This window comes from Haemorhous mexicanus, chromosome 3, assembly GCF_027477595.1.
Source record: "Haemorhous mexicanus isolate bHaeMex1 chromosome 3, bHaeMex1.pri, whole genome shotgun sequence".
NCBI classification, from domain to species: domain Eukaryota; kingdom Metazoa; phylum Chordata; class Aves; order Passeriformes; family Fringillidae; genus Haemorhous; species Haemorhous mexicanus.
In genome coordinates, this window is record NC_082343.1 from 23,332,261 (window position 1) to 23,345,941 (window position 13,681).

The 13,681-nt window shown below is 37.4% G+C and overlaps 1 protein-coding gene across 2 annotated transcripts in view; it reads right to left on the reverse strand.

The window, feature by feature from the left end:
* Positions 1–13,681, reverse strand: part of RPS6KC1 (ribosomal protein S6 kinase C1) — an 85,630-nt gene that overhangs the window by 67,961 nt on the left and 3,988 nt on the right. For both annotated transcript variants that reach the window (XM_059841066.1, XM_059841065.1), the window contains exons 2-4: positions 12,909–12,944; positions 8,457–8,577; positions 1,364–1,479 (exon numbers count right to left, since the gene is read on the reverse strand). In XM_059841066.1, the coding sequence (XP_059697049.1) occupies positions 1,364–1,479; positions 8,457–8,577; positions 12,909–12,944 (273 nt within the window). The remainder of the gene's footprint in view (positions 1–1,363; positions 1,480–8,456; positions 8,578–12,908; positions 12,945–13,681) is intronic.

The following is a 13,681-nucleotide window of genomic DNA, read 5'->3' on the forward strand; positions in this document are numbered from 1 at the left end:
AGGCATTGCTAATCTGTCTTGAACCAGCCCAGCACATTTTCACACAAGCCAGCTCATTCTTCTGGAGTTTATAACACATAGATGCACAGAACACTCCCTTCAGATGTTTCTAAGAATTCATTGTCCAAGTCTCTCTCTCCACAGCCACAAAAATCTGAAAAGGAACAAAACCACCCATGGGTAGAGCTAAAAGCACACAGGCTGAGCTGGTGACAGACTAAACCTAAGGGTCTCTTCCAGGAAAGCATGACACCACATCAGCTGTGGTTTAGCTCATTTGTTAAATGAGCCTAAATTATTGCATTTGCATAACCCCCTTGAAGACACAGTTTGTCCTAAAAAAAACATTGGTTTTCTAGTATTATTCATTTCCCTGCAAAGCCAGAAAAGGTCCATTGGGAGGCTAAAACTAACACTTTTATTAAGCAAAGGAAGGAAAGAGAGGTCTGAAAAACTACCCAAAACCACAGAAGTATTTCCAAAGAACAGAAAAAATGCAAATGCAAATAAATCAAAAAGTAAAATAGTCTAACTCGGTCTCCCAGTCATTTGTTGACACCAAAGCTTAAAGAACACTATTTTGAGAATTTTAAAGAACACTGCAATAACTTCATCATGAAAACAAGTGAAGAATCTTAAGCTTTGATAAAATTTTGCTCTTGCATATAGATGTCATTTAAATATACTAAACACATTAATATGCTTAAGTCCCATCTCAGCCAGATGAACATTTCCTTAATCCCAGACAGTTACTATCATGGGTACATGTAAATTTATGCTTTGAGTTTGCAGAACATTAGACTAAGCTACTGAAAATAAAGAGGTTTGAAGGAACTACTGAACAGAAACTGCTTCAGCTGTAATAAAGAGCAAGCCCATATCAATGTACTGTTCTAAAATTTGTTATGGATACTGGTTCTCACAGCACTGTACAAGCAGCAGGCTGGACTAGTTACATGCCAAATTTGCTGCTGTGGACCTGAGTCCAGAAAGACCATAAGGAAACAGTGTAAACAGTCTTCACTCCTTTGGTTTGAAACTATAAACACCTACTGAAAATATAGGAACAGTGGCAATATTTTTATTAATTCCCACTGGAATTTATCCTCACAAGTTTTGCTCAATAAAAAAAAAATTCAAATCCCTTCACCTGAAGTTCCTGTAAAATTTTTCACCTCGTAGAGGTGTGGCATGGAGTTTTTTTAAAGCCACATTTCCAGAGTGAACAGAAAAGCTCCAGTCCCTTCACAAAGTATGTCAGAGCAGCTCACTGCCATTCCGTGGTTTATAAAGTAAAGCAGAATCAGCACTACACTTCGGTCATGTCCGTAAGAAGCAAATACTTCTGCAAATACTAACCAACCTTAAAAAACTCTTCCAGCTGTTTGCTGTTATAGAGAGCAGGGATATTGGCAGAAAACTGCAAGAGATCTTCAGCACATTGCCTTCTTTCTTCAATCACAGTTTCATCAAATCGCCCTGGAACAGACACACAGACTGACAGTTTTAGCAATAACTACACATTTATTTTGCAATAATAACTACAACGAAAGAAAACAAATGAGACAAAAGCAACCTTCTGGAGACAATGCCCTGAGTCTATGAAAGTCACTCCAACGCTTCAGGAGAACATAGCAAATCTTCAAACTTCCTATTTTCAATTGTCCCTAGAGTCCCGTCTTCTGCAATCCGCTCGGATGATGAAAGCTGGCAGCTACGACAAGAATCCTTCGCCCTCTCATCGTAAGAATATGTGAGGCAACACTCTTGATTAGCCAAGAGACACTAACGGATGTCCAGTGTTATCTGACAATAAATGATACATGCACAATTTGACAATATGCCAGTCAGTGTCAGCCTTGATTATGGCCCAAATCCTGTAAGGAGCTGAGCAATCTTCACGTATTCTCAAGAACAACGCACAATATGAGCGGGTAGTAAACAAAGTATTGCTAAAAGCCCCCAAACAGATCTTCAATTCCAAGGTGCCATTTATGGAGGAGACAAAGTGTAGGGGAGATGGTGAAGCCCTGCTACCAGACACTGAAGCTTTCCTCTGAAGTAACTCCATGCAGACAGGGTCTCATCTCCTTCTGGATTCAAGAGGTAAACAGAGCTGGAAGCTGCTCATTTACTAAAATGTATGATCATTCCTTTTTCTCTACTCAGCACCCAAAACATTCCAATTAGAAAAAAACAACTTAAAAACAATCCCACAGTTCACCTGAAGAGATTTGCTTCTCAGGAGAAAACCCTTGGATTGCTACCTTAAATTCACATCCTTCACAATTGCACGCAACTTATTTTAGCTTTTTATATCAACATCACTTTGTTGTTGAAATAGTTACAAGTTTACAAAAGAAAAAGGGCAAAGGTTAACAGTAATAATTGGAGGAGAATAGAACAGATATTGCAACAGCTATACAGAGGGGAAAAAAAGGACTGGGAAGACAAGTTCAAGAAACAGTACTGCTATAACAGCATGACCAGAAAAATAAGAACCACCTGTGACAGCTCTGTGGCATTAACCTTTGAAGAGGACAAAAGAAACATTGAATACAAAAGCAAAATTCATTTATACTTAGAGCAAGCAAAAAAATAATCCCAGAAGAAAGTATCAAAGCAGGATTCTTTCCAGAAATTCTTCAAGTAAATAGCTCCTGCCCATGCGGTATCAGAAAAAAGAAAATAAAACTAAAAAGACACACACATACTCACAAGATCACAAACAAAGCTTTTGGGGCTTATTTTTCCCATGAAAGAAAAGAAAAGACATCATTGGGCTAATTTTCAGCTGGACTGGTTCCGTGCCTTGCCCACCCTGCCGTTTCAGCTGTACAAACAGGAGCAGCTGTACAAAAGAGTGAGCAACAAGCAAGCAGAAAGAAGGCAAAAGCAATGCTACCACAGTCAGTGGTAACACTGAAATCAGGCCCTATTAAGCTGCTCACCAAACTTCCTAAGTCTTCAGAGCCACACTGGCAGTGCATTAGGGGCTCTTGGCTCATTCCATGCAAAATTGGATGTCATGGAAAGAAAACAACTTCCCTCAGCAAAGCGCAGCAGCTAAATGAATCTACAAATTCACATGAACGCTGTTACAATGCAGTAGAAAATGAATGGTGAAGAAGTAAACACCTAACAATACCAGAAACAGAAAACTTTTTTACAAGAAAAAAATTCTGTACGATATTTTCCCTCGTTTCTCAAGAATCTCTCCCTGTTCCATTTCATCAAACTCAATAAAAACTAATTTTGCTTATCCACATCTTCGCAGTATCTCCACTGGGCACCAGATAGGACACATCAGGACCAGCCCTGCCAGGCTGACTGGTGTGCATTCACTGATTGCCAGGCAGCTGCAAACCTCACAGGTATGAGCTGAGCCTGCCTGGCCCTCAGCAGCACCAAAACACAGGCTCTCCTCTTACTCAGCTGCCATTTCGCAGAATTTGAAGAAGTATAATTACATTTGCAACTAGCTTTACTCTCAAATTGAGCTGATATTAGCCACATCAGTAAGGGGTTTGACTTTCTAAAGGCACAATTACACAAGCCTTAGTTTCTCAGGACGCTGAGCTAAAAAAAAATAGAAATACATGTTAGAACAGAGCTGAAACATTAGGCACTGTCGCATTTTCCAGCCCATTAACATCATGATAGCATCAGGAAAACTGCTTCAAGAACTAGAGGGCTTTAGGGGAAGGAAGAACATTATTCAGTACTGGCTCAGTTCACAGACCTCCTGGCATCTTGCTGGCAGTTTAATTCCCAGGCAGCCCTGCCTACCTCCTTCCTCCTTTTCCTCTTTTTGTACTTTCAAGCAATGTTGTACTGCTCAATACTTTCATTATCACTCTTCTCAAGGAAATGCTCAAAGGTGCTTATGCAGCCAGCTGACTCTTCCAACATTTCTTTCAGGATGTCATTCTGCATCTAAATCAACATTATTTCTGCTAGTCTTTACAATTCCCAGACATACACACACTTCATTATAGTGTGTGTATGTCTGAGAATTGTAAAGACTAGCAGATCACATCTTTCTGATATTTTTAAGAAGTGTCAACTACAACTTTAGCATATAACACAGTTCTTACTTCTCCAGCAATGAGCCATTCAAAATTTCCTATTTACATAAAAACCAAATGTAAGTTCCTGTTAAAAGAATCCACAATTAATTTTCTGGAGCAGACCTGAACAACTAAACACCCAGCAAAGTGCATGTTCATGTTTCAGTTAGCTTCTCACAAAACTTCCTACTGTACACGGCACCAAATTCATAAACACATTACCTCATTCAGTGTCTTCAAATACAAAGAGCACCTCTATGTGAGCTTTATAATGAAAACCATCTTTCTGACTCACTGCTATCAATATCTGGGGAGATTTTGTTTCTTTTTTGATGGGTTGGGGGGGGGGGGGGAGTGTAGTATTTTTTATATACTAGAGTACATTTCTGCAATTACTAGATACAGTACATGCAGATTTACCCATATTTTGGTAAAATGCCATGTATGGTCAACATATGAAAATACTTACAAGTGTCCAACAACAACAAAAAAATAGAAGTAGCTTGAAAGTACTGAAAAAATTATGTTAATGCATATTAGGATAGGACAGTAATTATGTCCTAGATATAGGTATCATAATTTTAGCAGCTGGATATGTCAGAACATTTTAGATTTCCATGATCAAGTTCATTGAGTTTTTTTCCTATAAAACAAGTAGGAAATGTTCAAGTGAAGTACAGAGAAAGTCAGATGATTTCTTTTTCCCACCCATAGCAATTTTTCTGCTTTGATACAAGGAGCTATACTGCAACAACATAAAAACACACACACTTTGTGGCAAGTCCTTAGTTCCATGAAATACAGAAGCACAGCATGACACATTTGTTTTTAAATACATCTCAGTTCTCCACACCATCTCCTGAAACTCTGAATACCGAACTGGAGATGCTCCTCAGATTTAACACCTCTACTACAACTAAATTCAACTGTCAGAACCACCAATGCCCGTTTTGCAAACTGCACCCTCTGCAAACAATAGGTACAGACATTATTTAAAGCACAGGTATCCAAAAAATCCCAACCAACCAAAACAAAACAAAAAACCAAACCTGACAAAAAAAAAATCACAAAAAACCCCCCCACCAGTTGCCAACAATTCTACTCACAAGTTTAATTAGAAACTAGTCTAAAAGCTGCAACAATTGTAACATTGCCACAGGGAAGCAACACTGCAGAAATGGTCCATCAAAGCAGCATGGAAACAAAAGATCTTGAAAGAGATGGACCTTGCAGGTCGTTGCTAACAGAATGAGACTGAAAACGAGTTTTTCAAAACCTTGTTACCTATGAAGATTGTATTTTTCTATTAGTACAAAAAAACCCTTAGGATTTTTATTTTAAATTAAAATAAATCATATGGCAGTTACTATGTGCAGAATTGCAATGGAAGGATACACAGTAAAATTTTATATTGTAAATACAAAAATAATTCTTAAATTGGAGAGTCAGATAATGCTGTTCCTTTCAGCTATGTACCAATCATTTAAAATTTGTTTTTACATTACTCCACTTTTCTGTATTCTTCTGTGTCTCAGCTTCATCTAAATGTAGGGGGCTTTGGTTTTGTTTAGTTTAATTTCAATGAGCTTTTTAATAAATAACTGCATTGAATGTTTCTATGTATTTCCTTCTCTCAAAATGTGCTTTTCAGTCACTTTTGTTCACTAAATACAATACAACAAGGATGTTTTTCAGAAGAGATTTCACTCAATTCTTCTCTTGCTTACAGAGCTAGTGTAAAAACAGTTAATTTGCATTTATAGAAATTTTTAATTATTTAAGATATTAGACACCTATACTCTCTTCCACCCTGATTTTCTTTTATCCCTCTCTTTTCTGCCCTATGAATAGCTATCACATCTTCTACCTTAAGTTAAATTATGCTCTGCAAATACTAGCTTTGTAAATAATTTGTCCAGTGAGAACTCTACTCTGTAAATCAGATTTAAAATAATCTCAGAATGAAACTAATACTATATGCTTTATTTAACAATTATTGCCCATACTCTGACATAGCACTAAAACTTACCCCACTTCCAACTTCACAAATAAGAAAAAATGAAATTACGTGAAACTTGGATACAATTTGGCTGATGTGAAATACAATTTAAACCAGGAATTTCACCTAGCTCTACACCCAGCAGAGAGCCACAAAATCTACATCAGAATTCAGCTTCAGAGATGCAGGCCAACAAATGTGAAACACACTGGATGCTAAAACATACCAATCTGAGCCACACAGAAAATTTGGGAAAATAGCCTCTAGATGACTGCCCAACACTGCTAAAAAATGCCACACAAAGAAAACCTGCAAAAATCAGCACTAGATATGCACGAAAAAACACCAAATACTCTCTGGGTGCTAAAACGTGCACAATACATCCAAACCATGCAAAAAGCACGTATGGCAATGAACACAAAAACCAGACACAACACATAGGAACTGCAAATACACATAAAGCATGCCCTAGAGGTGTGGGAAAAAAAATGCCAAACAAGCTCAACACTAAAAATGCTAAAAATATGGGGAGGAGAAAAAAAAAGGATGTGGTAGCAGAATGCAAAAGGAAAAAAAAAAAAAGGGTGAATCCATGCTGAAGTGTGCTGTATGTTTAAAAAAACCATCAAAACATATTCAAAACACATGGCAATGGAAAGCAACACTGCAGCAATGCCTAAGAAACAAAAGACATTTTTTCAAAAGTTCAAGAAGCTTACCAAAAAAAGACCACATTGGAATTCATGCCAAAAGATTCCAAACATACTGGACACCTGAAATACCACTGCAGTAATGCCAAACATGCTGGGACAAGACTGTAAGAATCAAAATCCACATCAAAAAAACCACAAAAATCCCGGACCAGAAACAAGAGCATATGACAGATGCATTTTAAAAATGCCAAACATCCTGGACACTAAACCCCATACAAAGTGCATAGAAAAACCATGAACACAAATGAATGCTAATTAAAAAAACCAGAACAAAACAAAAACCACCAACTTGTAAACACCATAAAAAGGATTTAATAAGACCAAAACGCCTTAGGTTCTGAAAAGGATTTAATAAACCCAAAAGACACCTCAGAAACTGAAAACCTCACCAAAAAGGATCTGGTGGATGCATGCCAAAAAAAACACCAAACATGTTCAAAGATTAAAAACCATTAAAATGCCTAATTGTAAATTGCAGATGGTAAATTCATGCTAAAAAGGCCTAGCAAAAATACTGGATACACAGAAAAAATTCCACTGGATAACTCATAAAATAACACACTGAAAAATCATACGGTGTATGTATGCAAAAAGAACCCACTAAAGAAATCCTGAACAGAAATAACATTTTAGCCATGCCCTAGAGACCAAAACCACACCTAAAAACAGTCCTGGAAACCTTTAACCCCAAAAGCACATTAGAAACTAAAAAGCTCATGCAAAACCAAGCCAAATGTGCATGACAGATGCATGTAAACAAATGTCAAACACTTGTTGGACACTTTCAAAATACAACTTTAAAATTCTCGGGGAAAAGGTTTCAAAAGCAAGTGGTAAATGTACACCAAAAGCAACACTAGAAATGCCTCAGAAACACTCACAGAGCATGCAATATATGCATGCAAAAAAGATACCAAACATGCTGAACACACTAAAAATTTGTTGAAAAACACTTTTAAACGCAGCGTATATTGTGTGATATATAAATAGAGCTCCAGTTTGTGCTGGACATGAAAAACATGCACTAAAAAAAGATGATTTTATAAACACAACACTGCTAAAAAATGTGGTAGGTGGAATTCTATACAGTCACACCACTTCACTGCAAGTCCACCTACAGTTCATTCAGGAGGTCATACACATCAGGATGAAGTTAAGACCCATAAGAGCAATTCCTTTTTGTCACCTGTTTCTCTGGGAGATTGTTTTGGTGAAATATGCAAAACTGATCTCAAAAGCCTAGCTAGATAAAACTGACAATTGCAATCAAATTGCCATAATAATTTTTTTTCTGTAACAACCATTTAATACTTTAATACAGCTCATCACTAAAAATCAGACAGCTCATATATAAAATGGTTTTTTTGCTGTTCAAATGCTGTTTACAAAGCTAATATAGATTTTATGCTCCTGAAAACAGGGAATGTATGTTGTAAAGATACAGAACATATACATCAATAAATATCTCAGCTACTATGTCTAACATGGAGGCAAGGACATAAACTCTTATACATTACAAAAATAAATAAAAGCATCAAGTTATCATACCAGCATACCTACAAGTTGAGTAGAAAAAGCACAAGGAAAATTTTTCATCCAGCTACAAAACAAGATGTATTTATAGATATTGAGTTATCAAAGAATTTCAGCAGGTCAGGAAGAAATTATGCTTACCAAACACTATTGCTTTGGCAAAAGGTGGAAAGAGCTCTGTGTGTCTGCATAGGTTTTTATGAATCTGCCAAAGATCTTTGTGCAGTTTCTTAAAGTCACTGTATCTCTTCCAAACGATTATCTGAAGCAGAGAAACCAGAGAGAAGTATTAGTGAGGTTCACTGTTCATATTACATCACACCACAAATCCTCTGGGTTAATCACATCAGACCACTAACTCCAGCAAATTTGTTTAACAAAAATATACAGTCTGAACTGCCAAGTGTAACAAGCATAAAAAAAGGTCATTATCTGTCCCCAACCCACATTTTGGCTAACACCACAGTGCATAGAGAAAAACTGAGTAAAAGGTGAAAGGAGGGCAAAGACAGCACTGCTTCAGTCACTCTGAGATCCAGACTTACACAGGGAGCCAGTAAGAGAGGGAAAAAAGCTGAACAGGAGTGTTGCACTATCCAACATTCAACAGCTCACTGTGCCTGGTGCAGCTGCAGGTGTGGGAAAGAGACACAACAGTAAAAGAGAAAACCAGGGAAGAGAAATCCCAATATAAGCAAGGGATTTTTAGGGACAATATATTAAGCACCCGGGATTAGAAAACAGCTCCTAAATTGGGTATGTAAAGCGTGGATCAGATGTAAATGCTGGTCTCCATCTTAAACGTTTTTTTTGTAATAACACCCCCCAAAAAAAAAAAGTATGTCCCTCTTGTAATCTAGATAAAAAACTCCATCTTAGGAATATAAAGATGTCATTGGTCCATTATACCAGCTATTCCTGATCCCTCCTTTCCAGAAAGCAGTCATCTCCCAGTCAGGTATCTACCTTATCCTTCTTCCATCCCATTCTTTCCATTCAAGAAAGGAGGAGAATCCAGTAGGAAAATCAAACCAATGAAAGAAGTAAACAATAAAATTTACACTTGACTGCTACTGGATTTGTTATCAGGATGAAAAGATATAAACACAGATTTTTTTAATATCCTGACCTCATTTTTGGACAGACTCACTAAGCCATCACAATAAACCTCAACACTAATGTAAAGTGATTAAAGTAGAACAGAAGGGAAAAAAACAAGGAGAGTGCACGCATTCAGCAGTTGATTCCACAGTTTCACCAGTCAAACGTCTCAATTAACTTAATATAACTACAACTTTAAATATTCCACATATTTCTGAATGATTTACCAGGTTGCCTTCTCATGAGCAATCATAATTGAAAAAGTTGAATTTTTTTTCACGCAAGCCAGATTTAGAGCTAAGCGAAAGGCTTTGATTTAGAGCATTTTTGTGTTACTGTTTGGGTTTTTTTAATACTGCAATCAGAGGCCTTCTAAGTTTCAGCAGATGCAAGTCCTTCCTACAGAACAATGCAGATGTAAGGTAAGAGGATTGTCAACAGTGGATACGCAAAGCTTTAGTGTGGCAACACATTATCCACCTCATAAATTTAGCTATACTGGAACCACCAGTCCTGATTCTGACTCCCTTATTGGCACATATTTTCATTACTTAATTACAGCTGGTACTCCTCACACACACAAGTGAGGAATCTCAAGAAGGCAAACTAGTCATTTTGCTATCAGAAATAATATTTTTTCAATGCTATACTTTTATCTAATCCAATAACCAGAGAGTGCATGATTAGCACTTCTTGAGCAGTGTGCATATAGAACACAAAATTGCTTAAGATGGCGAATTCTTTAAACATTGAGTTACTGTACTGTCAGTACTTGGAAACAACATGAAAAGCTGTCAGAAAATAAGAGCATGAGATTTCATTCCACTAAAAAAGCATCACTTTTCACTGATACAAGTGATCACTCAATAGTCAAGAGGAAAAAAATAAATGTCCCTAAGTAATTTGCACAGCAAAAGCAGCCAAGGTACCTTCCAGAAGCTCATGGAAAACATGCCTTTGCATGCATGTGGCCCAGCAAAGTTAGCAAAGTTCCCCCTCTAACATCCTCATTCAAAATTAGATTTGGAGGAAGGACACATTGTACTTTGAGGCCCAATGAAGCACAGCAAGTATATCATAAAACATATGTTAGACTTGTAATGCAATAAGGTGCTTGTCATGGCGAGAGCCAGTAGATCTCTATTAACTCATGCAACTCATCTGTTCCACAACAAATAAGCCTTTCTCTTAAATGAAAAGGGAAAAAAAAAAAATCACAGGACTACACTAGATGCAATTGCCTTACACACCACATTGCTACCATCAAGAAGCCAGGACATTAAAGTCAGGTCCACTGGCCTTTCTGTATCTGCTATCCCCACATAAAACTTCAGATTGATCTATTTCATTCTTTCAAGAGGAAAGCCCTTACAGGGTTCTCTTCCTTCCTGCCCCAACAACAACAGGTGGAATTACACTGAGCTCTAACAGGCTGCAGTGGGAGAAGTGCTGTAGTAAAGACTTGTATCCCAAAGGGCAGCCAAAAGATGTGACAGAAAACTGGCAAGTTGAGGTCACAGCACTCAGTCTTATGAGCAGCTGAACATATGTAAAGAATGTATTCACATCACAGCAGCGGCATTAATAAACACCTGGAGGAGGAGGCAGGCACAGCTCACTGGTCCTACACGGATGTGGGAAGCAGGCTGCATGAGACACATCCTAAAGGTGGCTTTGTGCACAAAATTTCCTATTCAATTCCTCATTGAGCATTCTAGAAAACTGAGGTAAATTTATTTTCAGTGGGAGCAGACTAAGGGCATATTCTCTTTCTTCCACAGGCTGCCCACAGCTCTTTTTTTCACTGCAAAGAGGCCATGTAACAGAAAAGCTCTCAGCATACGAGGGTTTCTGACTACAATTCCCCCTTATGTCAACTACCATTTAGGATATTCCTTGTAATAACCAACTATTTTCAGATAATGCTAATAACAGATTCACCCTACATCTAATATGCTATCACATGCAGAATAATTATTAAGGTACAATGCAGGGTGGAAAAGGTTAACTATTAAGAAGTTCATCTCATATTTATGTCCTCTTATTGTCTAGAGTATGTGAAACTCTGCATGGGTAACCTATAGCCACAAATCAAAGCACCAAATAAAAGATATGGTTTTGCTATTGTGTCAAAACTACTTAACACATATTCATGCAATACTCTAGCTGAAAGACACTTACAATATATTTTTTTGATGAATGGACTCATCAACAGCTCTTATAAAGTGCTTTTCCTCACAAATGAAGATTAAGGTAATGGCAGAATGTGCTCATGGATAGGTTCAATTCAGGAGTCTCCCTGGAAAAGGTGAACATCAAGCTACAAACTACAGTAATGCAGTTCTAAACTAGATCCATGATCATCTCTGATTCCGATAGGTTATTTTGATCTCCTAGAGATTAAAAAAAATGCAAAAAGCACAAATGCTCATGCTTCCCTGATTCTCAAGATTTCAAAGGATGCAGTAAAGGGGGTGTTAGATGTACTAGCCAATTCTCACCTCTGCCAAGCCACTTATCAGTAACTCATGTTTGACCACACAGGGATGCAATGAATTCAGTTATGAGCTCTTCTTTCATCAACTGTGCAGGTTCTCCTCAGTTGTAGTAGGAGACTGCACCAGAAACTGAACACATGCATGTGTTACACGATGTCTGAAAAGCCGTAAGGTTGTGCTTTTAAAGGAAGATTTTGCAGGTACATAGTATAATAGTAACCATGTCAAGTCACTAGTCCAGAAAAAAAATCAAGGCGGGGGGGAAAGATTTCTTAATTAAAAAGAAAAAAAATCTACAATGCACACACATGTGGTGTATTTTTCTCTCTCAATAAATGACTCCTGTGACAGACTTTTGAGGTATTTAAGACACACAAGAATAGAGCAGACCCTTATTCATAGACTCTTCAGAAGAGGCAAAGAATAAGCAATTTTAAAGTTCTGTCAAAGTATATCACTGGAAAATACTAAAGGAGCCTCAGAGAGAAAGGCATAACATATATGACATGCAGTCTAATCTCTCTCAATGACTCCTAGACTCCTCCATTCTCCCTCTTCACTAACACACAGTAATGGTGTAGGCTTTTCAGTGAAGCATTGGTTAAAGAGGAAAAGAGTACCTACAGCTGAGACCTAAGACTTTAATTGTGGACTGATCTCTAATTTTACCAGTAGGAGTTAAGTAACCATCAATTTGCCAATTGCAGCCCCAAGAAAAGAGCTTGTAAAGTTATCAAAGCAGTTTTGTCATCAAAAGACACTTTAGTCCCTAAGACTTTGTTTCAAGTCACCATTCATCACTGAGGGATGAAATGCATCATGTTACACTAGCTACTGTTTTTAACTATGAAAGCTAAAGACAAATGGAAACATACGAAAATTGTTGGCTCAGTTACAAGGACAAAACACACAGAAACTGCTAAATTACATCAAAGATGCTTCAAAAGGCATAAGTGTGATTCATAAAGACATTTGCACAAGTTTAAAATGTTACCTCCTGGACATCCTCTGGATTTTTTCTTGAAACAATCTGAAAGGCAAAACAAAAATGAAACCACGTAAGTCCTTGGAGTTTCCATTTGGAAGTTAAAGAGTAACATACAATGATTTGTTGCTGAAGAGAAAAGTCTGGGAAAAGGCAAATAGCTGCATAGTCCTGGGCACTCAGGAAGTTTTGATTTAGTTTTAGAGAAGTCAAATACCCAAAGACAACGTAGTGAGGGATTTCAGCAGCAGTCAGTCGTGATCACACATAAAGACAGACGTACATTCTAGGCAGAATGGCATAAAAGGCATCTCTCAAAACAAAGCTACAATGAGCACATCTCCTATCATCTTTCCAGTCTCTTCCTATTAATTCATATTATGGCCACATTACTCCCAATAAGAAGAGCTCACTAAGGCTACTTGGCTTAATATAAGCTGCAAATAACCTCACTGAAAATGTGAGGATTTGTATTTAGTAAGACAGTATTTCCACTTTACTTACAACCACCAGAGCACAGACACATCTGACTATCCTGGCGTATTTGTTTCTCCCTAAAAACTCTTGGCCTAATTAATTATAAATTACTTAGTCCAGGGGAAAATTGCAGTGAAAATCAAGCTTGGCTGCACACCATAAAGAAGCCTGTATTTCACCAAGATTTTTTTTTCTTCTTTAAATAAATATTGATCACAAAAGCCTTTGTAATTCAAGTTTTGTACTGGTTCTATAAAGAGCAGTAAGAGCATATCCAAACAGAAACATCTTTAATTCATAACTGC